We start from the raw sequence: 17,984 nt of genomic DNA on the forward strand, positions 1-17,984 counted from the left end.
ATTCTATCAATCTTTAGATTTACTGGCACAGCCCAATGCCATTTTCTGGTTCTAATTTTTTTCTCCTTTCATTTCAATATCAGTGCCTGTACAATCTTCACAATTGTGTGAGTTATAGTAATAGTAACTTTGAAATTTAGTGTTAAAGCCTTCAGGTTACTATAAAGATATTATCTGCTGCTTCAAAGAGGTTAAATCTCCCAGTAGATAAGGCATTGCATTAACACCTGGATGACCTGAGTTTGAGTCCTACTCTTAGCATCTTGTTTTTTTTCTTTGAATAGGAAACTAATCCCCTATTGATCACTTTGTGGTACTGCACTGCAACTGATGCCTTTTTAAAATTATTCCTTTTTTTTTAAATATTGTTTTTTTGAGAAAAAAAATGTCCATTTCGGGATGAATTAAGGCAGTTTTGATTTTATTTTATCATATTTAGTAAAGTTTATTACCATTTATCTTCCTTTTACTTTATATGATGTAAATGACAGCAACGTTAAAGAGAACTTTAAATAGATATTAAAATGTCAATAAAGCAGCAGTATAGTGTATTCTTTTAATTGATAGCCAGTCCACAGTACATATTTCATGAGCTTTTTACTAACAGGATCCATATAAAACAATACGCTTGAAAAAATGCTGCATGTCAGTCAGGGGACTTTATTTATCAAGTACTAATATTATAGTAGTAAAGCCTAGGTTAGTGAATATAATTTGAACCGTAAATGGTTTAGTAAGAATTTGTTTATTTTTAAGTAATGAAATAATTAGACATGTTGTTTTATCCTCTTTTAAAAAAAACACTATTAACAAACTCTCAACAACGCGAAAGAGTTAACCTCTATATCACTGTTGAATTGAAAAGAATTGCTTCTCATGTATAAACTGCCTAATTCCTTTTCCTTGCCCTAGTCAAGGCCCGTTATCAGAATTTTTATGGCACTATTATTCCTAGCGCAGTCTTTTAACTGATAACTCAGTAATGATAGTCAATTGATAATCCTTAATGAGCAAAATGTGTTGATTTTCTTCTTTTTTTAAAGTTATTATGCTTAATCCAATTAAGATCTTTGAATTTTGGTATAACCAATTTTTACTGTTTACCTAATTACCTAATATCTCTCTTCCCTACATTTCACTTTTTTTTTGTTGGATAGTTAACACCAAGAGTTGAACTATTAACATTAAATTTCAAGTGTTGAAGTTGACAAGGTCTGTGTGGTTAACAGGGATTATTCGGTTTGATTTGGGGTTTTCTTTTCCTACTTTTTTATGGTGCTTTACTTACTTATCTTACTTCATCATTGGAATACTTTGAAGCAAAATGTAAAGACTATACATTTTAAAATAGCAAGCATGTACAGTAGAAAACAAATTGATGAATGAAGTACGTTGACGTCTGAATTGATCATTTCCCTCTTTATCATCTACAGCTCTTGCAAGCCATGGGTTCTCTCATCACAGGATTGACGTCAGAAAAGCAATCAGCATTACACATTGCTGCTAAAAGGTAAACATTGCACTGTTTTTTTGTTGTTTTTTTTTAATTCTTTTCTTTACTTTTTTGTTTGTTTATATGGATATTTGTTTGCTTGACCATTTTTGTTCTTTTTTGATCTTTTTTTTTATTCTTTTGCCTTTTGTTTTTATCCTTTATGGATGGGGTTTGGCGGTCCAGATAGTTCAGTTGATAGAGCACTCACTTCACACGCATCGGGACTGTGATCAATCCCTGATGCAGTCGAAATGTTTTGTTCTGACCGCCCTGTCCACCCAGCAGTGACAGGGTAGCTGGGTCTTTTAGATCTGGTGGAAAGTACTTTGCGATAGACTAGCATTGTATCCAAAGAATAGCAAGCAATTTCTATTGTCCATTTCACGTCATAGAAACCGGGATAAACTCCAGCTCCATGGACCTAATGGCTCTGAAGGACCACTCCTTGTTTACATATGGGGTTTAGTTTTACTCTAATCTGACATCAGTAGTGGGTCTTATAGCTCAGTTTGTAGAGCACTTGGCTCACAAGCAAATGGAACATTATTGGTCCTGGGTGGAATCGATTTTTTTCCTGATCTCTTCATCCACCCTGCAATGATTGGGTAACTGGGTCTATTAGATCTGACAGAGGGTTCTTTGAGCTCAACTAGCGTCTTATCCAAAGGTAGCAAGCAATTGTTACCTTTTGCGTACGGATACAGGAACATAGATTAACTCAGGCTTCTTGAATTTTTTTATAACATATATTTTATAAATTAAGCTTAAAATTCAATTTTAAGCATCAGGTCACCCCAACATTCATTATACCATTTTGAGATGATGGGCCCAAATCACACACACACTCCAGCACAGTTTCCTCGAATACATAGTTTCCTCAAGCTCATTCAAATGTCCTGAGTTTCCCCTTATTATTCTTTGTTTTCATTCCATTCCTTTCTCGAACTAAATTTTACCTTGAACACGGTTTCCTCGAACTAATTTCACTCAGCCAATATAAAAATTTAATTAAAGGGTGTTTTAAAAAAAAGTACACCCTATGATTTCGACCACTAATGACTTACACTATTGACAGTTACTTATGTGTTTATCTATCTTCACTACATGTGTGTGTGTGTGTGTGTGTGTGTGTGTGTGTGTGTGCAGTTTAATACACATGAAGACACGCACAGCCACTCACACACTCTATCGCCGTTTCACATAAAAGACACCTCTCTGCTTATTCTTTTCACTTTGCCATTAGTTCAAATTTCATTGCCATGTGCCATGATGTGCTAATGGTTACCCACCCCCTCCAACACACACACACACACACACACACACACACACACACACACACACTTGTATCATATCAATATAGTAAATAATCAAAGTTTCCTTTATTCATCCTCATTCGGAAATTTGTCTTAGGGGTTTAACCAAAAAGATGACTGGAATAACCCGGGTGTCAGCCGCAGTACAGCACCACAAATTGAGCTAGAGTAAGATAGCTTGCTGATGGCCACATAACACAGTGGATATATAAACTGGGTATTTTTCGGGTACAAAGCAAAGACCACACCACTGAGCCACACTGCCGCTCCCCAACAACGTCAGGGCAATGTACGGTTTCCTCGAACTACTGTTTTCTCAAACGTTTTTGCATGTCCCGAGGAGTTGTATATACAATCATTCATTTTTATTTTTTTTTCTGTTCATTCCCACATTACCAGCGGACACCTAGAATGCGTGAAATGGCTGGTCGCCAACAGAGCCCACATCCAAGGCACTGATAACTTTGGGCGGACTCCCTTAGACCTAGCACAACAGTTTGGTCATGAGGCATGTGCTGACTTTTTACGGATATGTCTGAAAGAGTTGTCTAACCCTAGGAGTACATTTGCCTTGATTCATGGGAAAAGGCTTAGTGGGTAAGGTTATTTTATTTTTATTTGATTCACATTATTATTATTATTATTATTATTATTATTATTATTATTATTATTATTATTATTATTATTATTATTATTATTATTATTATTATAATTATTATATTATTATTATTATTATTATTATTATTATTATAATTATTATTATTATTATTATTATTATTATTATTATTATTATATATCATTATTATCATTATATTTTATCATCAACATCATCATCATCATCATTATTATTATTATCATTATTATTATTATTATTATTATTATTATTAATATTATTATTATTATTATTATTATTATTATTATTATTATTATTATTATTATTATTATTATTATTATTATTATTATTATTATTATTATTATTATTATTATTACATTACAGCGGTGGTCTTCCACCTATCGAGGAGGACACAGGATCAGGGACCTCTAGCGGAAGTCCATGGAAAGATGACCCCAAAATCGTAAGACATCCATTATGACATTACTCTTTTGACTTTTGTTTCTTATATGCCTTGCTTAAAGGAGAGAAAAAAGTAGGTATTTAATCATTTCCATAAGTTAATGAAATAATGTATAAGCATATAATCTGTATCTGTTTAATTTTTCAATTTTAGATAGAAAGAATGTGGTAGAAGTCACTCCTGTTTATTGTTATTTTTTGATAGGCCAGGGAGGTGAACAGTTATAGTCACATTTGATTTGAAAGACCATAAGTGATTAGTTAAATTTAGGTGTATACAACATGTGTAGGCTGAATGTCTCAGTTTTGACATGCCAGACTTCGACTGAACTAGAAAATATTCTGGAAGCATGGGGAAAAATACCAAGTCATCAAATGATCACAATGCACTGTGTTGTTTTGTCTTTATATCAATGTGCAAAGAATATGAAGAAGAAAGCAGAAGAAAGAAGAAGAAGAAGATGATGATCATCATGATCATGATGATGATGATGATGATGAAGAAGAAGAAGAAGAAGAAGAAGAAGAAGAAGAAGAAGAAGAAGAAGAAGAAGAAGAAAGAAGAAGAAGACGAAGAAGAAGAAGAAGAAGACGAAGAAGAAGAAGAAGAAGAAGAAGAAGAAGAAGAAGAAGAAGAAGAAGAAGAAGAAGAAGGCTGGTTTTGTCTCTATATTATTTCTTTGATCAAACCATAGCTAAGGATTGTTGTAATTGTATTGTCTTTCCTTTCTTTACCTCTCACATGTATTCTAATCACTTCCACTTGCTGGAAGAGAGCAATCAAATTAACCAAGTACCAGGTCTGTCCCAGATATTTGCATTATAATCTCTCTGTCGTCAGCTTTGTTCAAGAAATTCACATTTCCCAACCGCCATTTTTATTTATTATGACAAATTGTCAATGTTTGTCTTCCCATAACTCATCCCCCTTCTATTTTTTTTGTCAGCAGTACTTTTTCTTTAACATTCTATCTGTAAATTTCATCTTGTTATTTTTTTTTTCTCTTATTGTTATATTTCTTATTTTCGTCAACTTGATAATGGTATTATTTTATAAATCTAACTCACTTCTAGAAAGGGCACGAGGCTGACAGTGACATTGACAAAGATGATTCGAGTAGCAAGAAACGGACAGCAGCAGAGGAGAAAGATTTAGAGGTAATTGAAACGTGGATCGGGCTATGCAAATTTTGTTGTTTTTATGAAATAAAAAAGATGAAAATAAGACCTGATATATATACGCGAAAGAAAGAAAAAATTGAGAATTGCTTTGTTTTTTTTTTGGGGGGGGGGGTTTTGTTTTTATTTTTTGTTTTTTTTTTTTTTTGTATTTTTTTGTTCTTTTAAGGACACAATTGTATAAATGTTTCCATCCTACTCAAAGCTCAATCAAACTAAATGAAGAAGGAATAAATGAAGACAATTTTGTCCAATTGACTTTTTAAAAGATAGTATGAGGTTATTTTGTATAAAGTTAATCGTCCTCTTCAAATAGACTGGCTGACTCAGGGTTATTGTTATTTCTGTATAAAGAGAAAAATGAAAATAGAAAATCATGGTGCCCTCCAAATAGGAATGTACATCTTTAAACGTCTTAATATTACTCAGAAGCTTGATACCAATAGGTAGGAAATTATTTGAGAAAAATGAGTATAGTTGACTGTCAACATTTGGTGGGGGAATATTTTAGAAATCAAAACCCAACGGCATAGTTTGTTTTATATTTGAATTCATCTGGCATCTACCTGCAATTAATCCTTTGCACAGTTGTTATTTTGGCACTAATCCATCCACTCATTAATTCATATTTGCATCAATTTTATCTCTTTCGAATGGAAATTCATTTGTAACGTGTCCCATTAAATTGCATTCTTCTGTACTTTTGTAATGATGTTGATCCCAGACTGAACAGCTTTAGACCAATTGGGTTTTATAGCATTTCTCTTTAAGTGATCGATGGCAGTTTAATGTGCTATGTTTGAGAAATCTTAAGACGGACTCTGCCTTCATATTCTGGCAATTGTAGTTTGTTATCAATAATAACTGTAATATTTTATGTTTAGTTTTTTTCATGATTTTGTCATGAATAATGTAATTAGATTTAATTTTATTTGTAATTCTCAAAACATGTTATTTAACTGGATGGAATTCTATTTTCCATATCTGTTCCTATTGTTGCAATGTTTTTTATGGCAATTGTACATTTGTTTTTCGTTTTCTCACATGCCTCTCATGGGATGAAAATAATGCCAATCGTTGGCCAAATCCTGGCCAATATCACATCACAATTTAGAATTAATTGCGTGGTATTAGGCCTTTTCATTGATTCATTTTTACTAATACTTCGAAAAGAATAGACTTGAGCTCTAACCCTTATTGTGTCATGATGTATACTTTTAGATCCTCCTAACTTGTTGATGGTGGGTGCAAATTGAGTTGCTGATGGTTACATTTTAAGAGAGGAAAACGTACTATTCCTTTAAAGACTTATGACTCAAAGTTGATCCTGATTTCTTCTGTAGTATTAAAGAGACAGCAACAATTGCTTGCTACCTTCAGTATAGGATGCTGGTCTAAAGCAAAACACTTTGCACCAGATCTAACAAACCCAGTAACCCTAACAGTGGTGGGTGGACAGAGGAACTTACATATACAAAACGCCTTTCCCAAGAGCATATTATCGAGATTCTCAGTTGCTTACTCCAACTTTTAAACATAATTTTGATTCTGTTATTAGTCCAAAACCCTTATTGCGACACCACAACAATACTTACGTGCATCAGAAGAAAGAAAATCAGTCTACATCCCCGGTTTTAGACATGCATGGTTATCCGTGCTCCTCATGAATGCCTGCATTTTTTATATTATTCATTTTGTTTCCAGGAAAAACGTACCGTATATGCCAAACAACAGCAACACATGGAAGACAGAGGTTACTCTTTCTTGGACAGTATTCGAAGTGAAGTGGATGACCCTTGATGACATCTGACTACCCCTGTTTCGAAAAGAGCAACCTAAAGATACTGGAGATCTTTCGGCAACTTACTCATATTAGCAACATTGCATTCATTTTTTAAATTTTTTTTAAAACTTGAAATACCAATACATTCAATAACAGACTGATAATGATAAATGAGCTAAATAATTCGTCACACTTTGTTACTATGCAAAGAAGCAAAAGGATTGCGATCGCTGTAGTAAGATAGCTGAAATAAAACTGATATTATATAAAGACAAATTTCATGGTGCACTTCGCTGCTTAATTGAAGGATAACTTTCAATGAAATGCTAAAAAAAATAATTTATAATAGTCATGAAAACATTAATTATTTCAAGTGATATAAAGGGCTGATGAATAAATTAAAAATTGTAATTAAATTTTGTTTTTGTTATCAGCTGACCATTAGCTTTTCAAAATAATTTGTATTTTCCATCGAGGAATCTTTCCAAAGCATACTTTGTAACGAGATGGAACAGGGTAAAAAATAGTGGATATGAGTTACAATGCATTTCGACCCGCTGTTATTTTTCTTTAAATTTATGTATTCAGGTAGTTTATGCAGTATAGATTTGCAATGATATGTTGTCCATGCCATTTCGTCATGATTTTCTTCTGTGATATTTTATAGGTAATTTTTTCAAGATATATTGTGAAGACTACGCAGACAATTCTGCTTAATACAATTAAATCAGACAATGAAAGATTTGCACAATTGAACGATTGATTTCTAAAACTATCTTTTTTTTCCTGATGCCTGACTTCAATTGATATTGATGTACAGTTTAGGATTACACGTTTTTGTACTTTGTAGATAAAATACTTAAAGACATTAAGTGAAATTTATTCAAAATCACTGAATATCAAACATTCATTCCGCTATAAAGTTGATTTTGTATTCAATAGTGTTATTGTGCGTAATACTAGAGGATTGTACAGGTAGCTCAGCTATTTTCTTTCACTAGAAAGTAACTACACTGGCATTTGTCAATTATTCCACCAAAGATTCGGTATTTATCATTATAAAACTGTAAAATAAATGGGAAGCAGATAATCCATTGGTCAACCAAATCATGTGTTTTTGATGTCATCTTTTCCCCCTTTAAAAAAACAAAACAAAAAAAAACTCTGTATATTACTCATGGACCGCCTAGATAGATCTTTCTATATAAATTAATGTGTGTAGATATATATAGATATATATATATACACTCACGTTTCTCCAATCTGACCACCGTTGTTCCCATATTGTGAAATCAGTCCCTAAAGTGTATATATAAAGAAAAAAAATCCGTCCCCAGGCAACCGATCCTGATAATGGAGGCATCCGGACTGTGAAGTTCTGGATTAGAGAGACGCTTTGTGTGTATATATATAGCTTTTATGCTGTTTTATGCGAGAGGATTATGGCAACACATCCATAATGTTCATTGGCGTGTCCAGAACACAGTGTGGCTTGACCTGTCATTGTTCTAAGTCTCCCGTGTCCAATCCACCTACATTTGCTGACTCTCAGAATGCCATATATATACATTTCCCTTGTTACTTCTGTTGTCTTTCCTGCTCTGTGCATTGTTCTCACATTCCTGCATGACATTTTACTAAAAAAAACTATATGGTAATATAAATAGCGGAAGTCACTCATAGTACCTACTGGTTAAATAAACTTGAGATGTTACCTCTGATTGACTGAGTTTACAGCATTGGTGAGTCTAGTTGCCTGTACAATACTCTAGTGATTAATGTTAACGATAGTATCATTGGGTCATTTTTATATTATTAAACATTTTATATAGTTTTTCAGAGTATTTTTTTCAAAATCCTTAAGGCTACATTTGTTGTTGCTCTGCCTTCTTTGAGATTTTAAATTATTTCATTGTCTAAATTTTAACTTCTTTTAAATTGTAATAGAAATGTTGTACAAAGCTATTATAGGCTATATTGACACTATTTTAATGTATTTATGATGTTGTATGTAGAATTCAATTCATAAAATTGAATGAAAACTGACTGTGATATTTCAAATTTTGCCTATACTATATATAATATATTTTTGTTATGCTTATGTTTATTATTTTGTTTTTCTCCACTTTCTTCCACATTAGTTATTTCAAATATATTCGGAAGTATTTTTTCTGAAAATTTTACATGTCTAGTCTCGAACAATCATCTATTTAGGATTTATAAAGATAATCATGTGCTTGAAAACCAAAAATATATATTTATGCTACATCTGCAGAAATTGTTATTTTTGTCAGCCTTCAGTCTAAACCTTGCTAATGTGAACCATCTAGTTATTTCAATTGTGTATTCTTCATTATTTTTTTTATTATCTCCACAGAAGGCTTTTCATTGAATCATTGTTTTTCATTAAATTTAAAGTATAATTTATAAGCCATCGCCTCAAACTTTTTTTTTTTTTACGTTGATGTGAACAAAGTAATTAAAATTCAATTGAAAGACTAAATCATAAAATACGATTATAAAACTATGCTTTTATTAAGAATAAGAGTCTAAATTGTTAAGTTAGAAAAGCTCAGATCTTGTAAATTTAATCAATTTGAGTGTAAATTATTTTTTTGGCATAGAATAGAACTAGGTTAAAGTAAAGGGTGGCATTTAAAAACAAGACGCGAGTCATCCAATGACCATAAAGAACATCAACAAAACGAGATGAATCACAGACCTATGTATCCTTATGGTAACATGAGATGAATGTGTTTTACATAGAAAGCAGCTTGTTCAACACACACACACACACATACATACTCACACAGACACACAAGAAAATCGAGTTAGTAGATAAAGTAAAAAAGAAACATTACAACTCAATTGTAATGTTTCTTCTTCTTCTTCTTCTTCTTCTTCTTCTTCTTCTTCTTCTTCTTCTTCTTCTTCTTCTTCTTCTTCTTCTTCTTATTATTATTATTATTATTATTATTATTATTATTATTATTTATTTATTTATTTATAATTATTATTATTATTATTATTATTATTATTATTATTATTATTATTATTATATTATTATTATTATTATTATATTATTATTATTATTATTATTATTATTATTATTAATTACCTTTCTTGTCAATGTAATCATTATCATCATCATCATCGTCATAGTTTTTAAAAATTATTTTTATCACCATTAATTTGATTCCAAATAATGAAATAAGCACATCACTGGTGCAATCCTGGTAGCAAAGTTTTAATAAATTTCTTTAGATAAAAAGTACACGAGCGTGTCTGAATACTTTTACATTGATAAATAGTTCAATATGTTCGTCTTTGGAATGACTTTGTCCAAATTGTGCTGGGTTTTTTTTTTGGTTTTTTTTGTTTTTTTTCTAAGGGAGGGGGGGGGGGCGGTATTTATTTACTTTTCTTGTTTGTTTTTTTTAGGGGGGGGGGGGGTGTCCTCTTAGTCACACTATGGTCTGTAGTAATGTTGAGTTGAGGGATAAGACACTGGATTGGAATTTACTCCTAGAAATCAAAATAATTAATATTCGCCAAATTAGGTGGTGAGAATATTTCGTGCTATAATTTTTTTAGCCTATTAATATTTTATTTACTTTATTTGTTTTTTAATTTATTAATTTATTTATTTGCTGTTTTTGATGACTGTCTATTTATTCACCTTTGTACATCGCATATTATTGACGAATCTTATAAACAAGGCAATTGTGCACACAAAAGTTCTTGACCAGCATTTTGGAAGTCTCTTTCGCTCTTTATCAATATGATTTTACTACTAATTATAATTATTTGGGTATGTAGCTAATAAAATTATTATCATACAAGAACATGTCTGCTGCTGCTGTTTTTCATAACACCATTCTTATTCTCTCCCAAACGTGTATGTCTTCCAGATATACTTCATTATCCACTCCAAAAAAAAAAAAAAAAAATATTAATGAGCTTTTACTTTTATATAGCGCAATATCCACTAAATGTGTTCAAAGCGCTTTACAATGGGTCCCTGGCCAACAGCAACATTTAACATTTAGGACGGGACATGACGCCTGTTAGGAGATGTTATAATTTTTTCGGACAGAGACAACGCTGTTAACGGCCAGGTACTCATTTTACACCCGAGAGTACGGTGAGAGAATGTGAGTAAAGAGCCTTCTCCAAGGACTCAACTCGAGGCTTGAACCCAGGACCTTCCAATCTGAAAGCGAGTGTCATACCACAAGACCACATAGCCGCACTCCCTTGCAGCTTGTGGAAGATTAACTCGTGTCTTTCTTATGCCAATCTATATTTTGCTTCCTTTTGTATGTGGTTTTTGATGTCACCAAACAATACAATTCTGTTTTGACAAACCCTGGATGGGATCCTCACAGATAGGAAAGAGTAATATGGCATGATTCTAAATGCATTTTATTTTTCCTCTTGAAAAACATTTCTATGTAATTATCTACTATAACAGTCATAATTCTGTGAGGAGCTTAATATTATGTGTTTGGATTACAATTTATTGTTCATATTCATATCTTCATACAAGTTCTTTCCACACATGTTCCATTTGTGTAACAACCAACCGACTGTAATCTAGCAATGTGAAGACCTTAAAAGAAAACATTTCAAACTTCCACTCTCCTTAAAATATGTTATTATTTTTTTTAATTTTGTTTGGGTTTCATGATCCGTGGACAGTAGTTTTCGTATTTGAGTGAGTTGGTCTATAGATCTATAAAGTAAAAGGAAAAAAAAAAGGCAGAGTTTTGCAGGACAAGAACAGAAAGCCATAAAGATACGGACAATCGACTAGGAGCATAGAAGACCTTAACAATGGCCCCTACCAACCCCCCACCCATCCCTTGCATACAATAAAAAACCCAAATTCTTTCATGGATAAAAAAAAATAAATTTTATTGATATAATTATCATTGAAGTATATGAGTAGTGTGTAAAATGTGAATTAAAAAAAAAAATAACTACATTCACACATGTATAAATATTAAACGCATGGTAAAAAATAACGACAATTGAGAATCGGTCACAGCAGTAAATTTATGAAAATGTTTACACCAGAGGATAGGTAAGCTCGTTTTTCAAGAAACATCTCGTTTGATCCCAGCTAAGGAGGGATAACTTTTTTGAGAGGACTTGTTCTTTCATTTTTCTTCTGATTTACAGCAGACACCATTGCATTACAGAAAAGAATGTAAGTCGGTAATCTCATATGAGTTGAGACAGTTTAGTTTTAGAAATTTCAAAACGCTGACAAAGGGTTTTACAGCACTTGCAACACATTAAGGTCATATCCGAGCCAGTAAAAAGGAAGAAAATGGGATAGTAAAAAGTTCTAGAATTACAATTAAAGCACAAAAGAAAAGGTAAGACAAAGGGGAATTGGTTCAAATAGGGAACAGATGTAGATTCCAAGAGCACACCGTCAAAGTACTTAGTTTGAGATCACCTAAAAGTCTCATCCAGACACAAGCACAGGTCCCAACTAAGAGGAATACATTCAAATGTTTACCAATCATATAATATAATATGTAAACTAAACATAATACAATACAATGCATAACAGAGAGATGATTTACAAGGAAAAAAATATCATCTCCCAAAACTACGAGGGCTCTTTCATAATTAACCGAAAAATGCCTGTAAAATCCGCGTTTTTTATGCTATCAACAAAATTCTTGCACGTGTTCATACCTTGACTCGTCCTTCATTTCTCTACGTAACAGCCAAGTCTGTCGACACACTTCTGCCAACGCCGCACCATGGAATAGATACCCTCTCGAAAGAAATTTCCATCGAGGTTTTGTAACCATTTCCGCACATGGTCAACAAGCTCTTCATCGACATCAAAGCGCTTTCCTGCCAGCTCACGTTTCAGTGGCCCAAAGAGGTGATAATCAGATGGTTCGAGGTCTGGACTGTGTGGTGGGTGTGGCAAAATCTTCCATCCATATTTCTCTAGCCAACCTTGCGTCACTCGTGCTGTGTGGGGTGTAGCGTTGTCGTGTTGCAAAATGACCCCGTTGGTCAACTGCCCTGGGCGCTTTCTGCGAATGGCCTCCCTAAGCTTGTCAAGAGTTTGGCAGTACCTTGCAGCATTGATTGTTTCTCCAAGTTGTAAGGTTTCGAACAGAATAACACCACGACTGTCCCAGAAAACAGTTCCCATTATTTTCTTTGCTGACCGCATGACTTTGAATTTCTTCGCGACAGGTGAGGATGGATGTTTCCATGTCATCGAATCTTGCTTTGTTTCTGGGGTGCAATGGTGCAACCAAGTCTCATCACCGGTGACTATGCTGTCAAGAAAAGTCACATCGTACCCTAGAAAGTCTCCGCCGGCGTTGGCAGTATGCCCGTGAACCCTGCGTGAGCTCTTGCTTCTCAAAAGTTCCCTGCAGATGTCCAATCTTTGTTCTTTATGATTGTCTGTCAATTGCTTAGGAACCCATCTTGCGCTGACTTTTCTGTAGCCAAGTTCATCAAATACAATTCTATGGGCGAAGTTTCCGAAATTTCAAGACTGCTTGCGATTTCATGAAGTTTCAACCTCCTGTCTTGACGAATAAGCTCATCAACTCGCTTCACATTGTCTTCTGACGTCGCAGTTATCGAACACCCTCTCCCGTCCCTGTCTGTCAAGTCGGAATGGCCGGCTTCAAACAAATTACACCAGTGATAGACTTGTGTACGGCTTATAACATGATCACCATATACACTCTGAAGTTCTTTATGAATTTCGGTAGGATTCACACTTTTGGCGTTCAAAAAAACGTATGACAGCTCTGATTTCCTCCTTTGACCAAGTTTCAAGGTGGGCCGCCATCTTTAAAATCGTCTAGAAATTCATTGTGCAAAATGATGCACTTCATAATTTCTGGGAATATCCGTAAGGAAATAAGGAATATCATGTCGTTTACAGAATTAAAAAAATCTCCACTGGTTGCTGAGCAATGGGCATTTTTCGGTTATTTCTGAAAGAGCCCTCGTATAACTATACATTCGACTGTTTCCCTCCCAGCCATGGAAATCCGGCAAGGATCAAGACAAAACTAAGTAATCTCATTCCAAGACAATGACAGGAAACAATTGGAAAACGGGTATGGGGGGGGGGGGGGGGGATAGAAGACACAGCATGTACCTCCCTGCCCACAATGGGAGTAAAACGCTGACTAAAACTCTAGATCAGGTCATTGTCAATGATTCCTAAAAAACTAAGATGGTATACAAAACACAAAAGAAGTGGACAGAATTAAAGTTATTTTGTACCTGAACTTCCTTGTCCTTAGGTCCTAGGCAACTAGGTAAAATTAAGATGAACAAGACTGGTTCAAAGAAATAAGTAGATTCCTAAAGCAATCTTCCCAGAGAGACGATAGGGTGGGATTTCCACAAAAAAGGAGCCTACAAGACTGTTTTTAAATCTGAATAACACTGATTCAGAGATGATGATAAACCAGAGAAAAATTTACTTACTTACTTACCCAACATGAGCCACAAATCTTTGCTATTCTGCCCTGTCCTCCATAAGCGTACGCAGCTCCCGGGTGTTGTCCATTCCTGTGTCATCTAGCAGACAGTCAATGTATGTTTTATTCTGCCTGCCTCTGCTTCTGGTTCTCTCAGGTGGTTCCCATAACACAACACTGCTTGCAATCTCCTCCTTGTGTCTCCAGCAGTGCCCCGCAAGTCTCAGTCTTCTCTTTTGTATCTTCGAGGTCACTGGGGGGAGGTCACTGTAGAGCTCTTCATTTGATATGTGCTCTTTCCAGCTCACATTGAAAAACAAACTCTCTCAAACATCCATTTAATCTTTCTATCTCCCTTCAGAATCCAAGCTAGGGCTATGGTAAAACCAGTCATTTAATTCCATTCCGGGCATGATTGTGGAAGAGGCAGAAGATACTCGTATAAGCATATAGAGGACATAGCAAAAGTTGACCTCTCAGACCCAAGAGAGAAGTCAGAATGAGACAGATCATTTTATTTTTATTGTTTTCTATTAAAGGGTTTTATGGCGCTTGCGACACATTTAGGTCATTTCAACGCCGATATTCAAAATATTTCAGATTTACAATTGAAAGCACATGAGAAAAAAATAGGGCAAAGGGGAATGGTTCAAATAGGGAACAGCTGTAGACTTCAAGTGCATAATATCAATGTAGTTAGCTTGAGATCACTTAAAAACCTCATTCAGAATTTTAAAAAGAGGTGTTTCAAGCCTAGTGGGAGACTGAGGAGGGGGGGGGGGGGGGGTGCAACATTCCATGCTACAAGAAAGAAGAAATTCAACCATTGCAAATATTTATCAGTAATCAATGGTGAAACTGGTAAGAAACGAAAAACAGAAAGTAGACAATAAATTAAACATAGAAAAATCCTATCTCAATTAAAGGCAAATGTCAAGAATTATTAAAGTCAATATTTATCTACCACAAATAAAACTCTATGGTGAAACAACAGTTGAATATGTGTATCATTTTCAGCGTTAAAGGAATATAACATAAATATCTGATGACATTATATAAAAAATTACTCTATGATATGATAATAACCATTTGATAAATAAAATGGAAGACACTAATAAAGATTACAATTACATGTTGACTCCATAAAATACCTCGGAGTCCATCTCAATTAAAACCTAAAGTGGCAAACCCATATAGAACTTATCACAGCAAAAGCAAGTAGGACGCTGGGGTTTCTCAAAAAGAACATAAACCAACGCCCACGAAGAATTAAAGCCCTGCACTAATCAGGCCAATATTAGAATATGCCAGTGCCGAGTGGGCCCCTACACAAAAAATGACAAAGCCAAGATTGACAAAGTACAAAGAGCAGCTGTAAGAGTCACAACCGAATGCAAATCCAGAGACCCGGATTGTGCAACGTCTTCCCTCCAGTCACTTGAATGGAAACCATTGAAAAAAAATAGTGTAAGGTATCCCGTGCTGCTAACTAAACAAAACTACCAATGACCAAACTCACCCATCATCATCCCAAACTACATAAAAATCAAATCAGATAGGTACACTACACGTAGATACAATGCATCACAATACATACAACCATTTACAAGAACAGACACATACAAACACAGCTTTTTCCCCTTGAACAGTAGATGACTGGAATGTCCTGCACCAGACATAACGAACATTGAATGCTTAGAAACGTTCATAACAGTTTTGAATGCATTTGCTCGCCAAAGTAATCTGTGACTGTTCTCTATTTTGATTGGACTGTAACTGAACATTTGCATTCATGGGCCCATGGGGCCTTTTGCAAATACAAGCCATTGAAGATTGAATAATAATAACAACAACAATAATAATAATAATAATAATAATAATAATAATAATAATAATAATAACAATAATAATAATATCAACAAACAATGTCATTAATACTGTTATCACATCAAATTTACTAATCTTTTAAAATCACAACTATTTAAAAAATACTACAAGAAAATGATTTCATTTACAAAATTCATAAAAAGTAACGCAGTATAAATTCATCAGCAGATCTTATGGCAAAATATTAGAGGGTTTTTTAAAAAACGTATATATTAGTATAGAATAAATGTATTTGCTTTAGAGTGAGTAAAATAAATTGCATATTTTCTTATGTACAAGAAATAAAATATATTATGTAGGTAATAAAAATATAATATATAACAAGGCACATCAAAATAAAAAATTAATACAATTCGACAGCATTTAGTTAAGAACAATAATACCAGCTGTTCAGAGGAGCGAGAGGCAAAGAGTTTTGTTTTGTTTTGTATGCGTTTCAACAGTGACAATGTTATGTTATATCAGTGTCTGTTTCAAGGAAAATGAAGGAATAGCTCATGACTGTTTAGTTTAAAAGAGACATAGTAAAAGTAATACAAGGGGAAAAGGTCAACCTGACAACCAAAGTTATTGTGTAGAATCTATCAAAATCTAGAGGTGCCTGAATGAATCAATAAAATGTATAGTAAAATAAAGGGAGCAAAAGTGACTCGTATAAAAGATACAACACAAAGTAAGCGATGTTTACTACACATTGTAGAATCTATCTTTGTGTTTATAATAAGTCATTATGTAGAGGACAAGGGGAAACAGTTCAAATGGAAGTTAACATCAAGTTCAACCAATCTGAAAAGTCCTGACCAGACCTGGGGAGGAATTTCAAAGATGCCAAGATAGCCTATTTCACATAATATTGTGCAACTGCTGATTTATTCTTATTTTGGTCTCTATTTTTAAAGGTTGTCATAGGGATCAAGTTGAACCAAAAAAAAAAAAAAAAAAAAAATAATAATAAATAATAATAATAATATAATAAAACAGAAACAAACAAACAAAAAAGAAAAGAAAAACCCTCGTCTGTAAACATCATGTCAGGGGAAAAGGGGGGAGGGTGGTGTTTAAGCCTGTTTGCTTACCTGCCGAGTTGTGACAAAACAGAATTCAAGATAAACTCCAACTCCTTGACCCCAATGGCTTGAAATAACTACTTACTAATCTGTTGAGTTAGTGAAGGTTTAAGTAATAAACAGAGAAGGGAGAGGCTGACTTAAGGTTGACTAATGAAAGCATCATCAGGAGACTATAGATATTGTGTAAATAACCACTGATGCATGTTTAGACTGCACAAATTCAATACATAGAGTTGTTAATATATGGATTTCATCGTGATTTAATACTCATGACAAGGTGGCTACACACATTGTAAGCACCAATTGATATAGATCATTTTAAATACAAACATTGTATAACGATGGCTGTCTACTCCATCTGTTTGGATAAAATTACTTTTCTAAAAGCGGCTACATGGTCTTGTGATATGACACTCTCCTTCAGAGCAGAAGGTCCAGGGTTCAAGTCTTGCTCTGAGCGGCAAATAGTTGAGTCCTTGGAAAAGGCTGTTAATTCACATTCTCTCAACATACTCAAGGGTAAATTGAGTACCTGTCCGTTAACAGCCTTGTCTCTGTCGGGGGAAAAAATTGTAATATATCGTCGAACAAGCTTCATGTCTCATCTCCATGTTAAGTGTTGCTGTTGGATGGGGATCCCTTATAAAGTGCTGTGAGCACGTTTTGTGGATAGTGCTCTATATAAATGCTCTAGC

The 17,984-nt window shown here is 33.9% G+C and overlaps 1 protein-coding gene across 25 annotated transcripts in view; it reads left to right on the top strand.

Annotated features, from left to right (window-relative positions):
- LOC144972968 (uncharacterized) overlaps positions 1-9,671 on the top strand; it is a 56,436-nt gene extending 46,765 nt beyond the window's left edge. For 24 of the 25 annotated variants that reach the window (XM_078914830.1, XM_078914833.1, XM_078914841.1 and 21 more), the window contains 5 exons: positions 1,434-1,510; positions 3,208-3,405; positions 3,806-3,884; positions 4,958-5,041; positions 6,767-7,949. In XM_078914830.1, coding sequence (XP_078770956.1) covers positions 1,434-1,510; positions 3,208-3,405; positions 3,806-3,884; positions 4,958-5,041; positions 6,767-6,862 — 534 coding nt within the window. In that variant the 3' untranslated portion in view covers positions 6,863-7,949. Of the gene's footprint in view, positions 1-1,433; positions 1,511-3,207; positions 3,406-3,805; positions 3,885-4,957; positions 5,042-6,766 lie in introns of all 25 variants that reach the window. The other variant, XM_078914845.1, reaches the window with a different exon arrangement.
- Positions 9,672-17,984: the final 8,313 nt, after the last annotated feature.

Source organism: Berghia stephanieae, chromosome 5 (assembly GCF_034508935.2).
Source record: "Berghia stephanieae isolate SIO BIC M18660-M18661 chromosome 5, UCSD_Bste_1.3, whole genome shotgun sequence".
Lineage (NCBI taxonomy): Eukaryota > Metazoa > Mollusca > Gastropoda > Nudibranchia > Aeolidiidae > Berghia > Berghia stephanieae.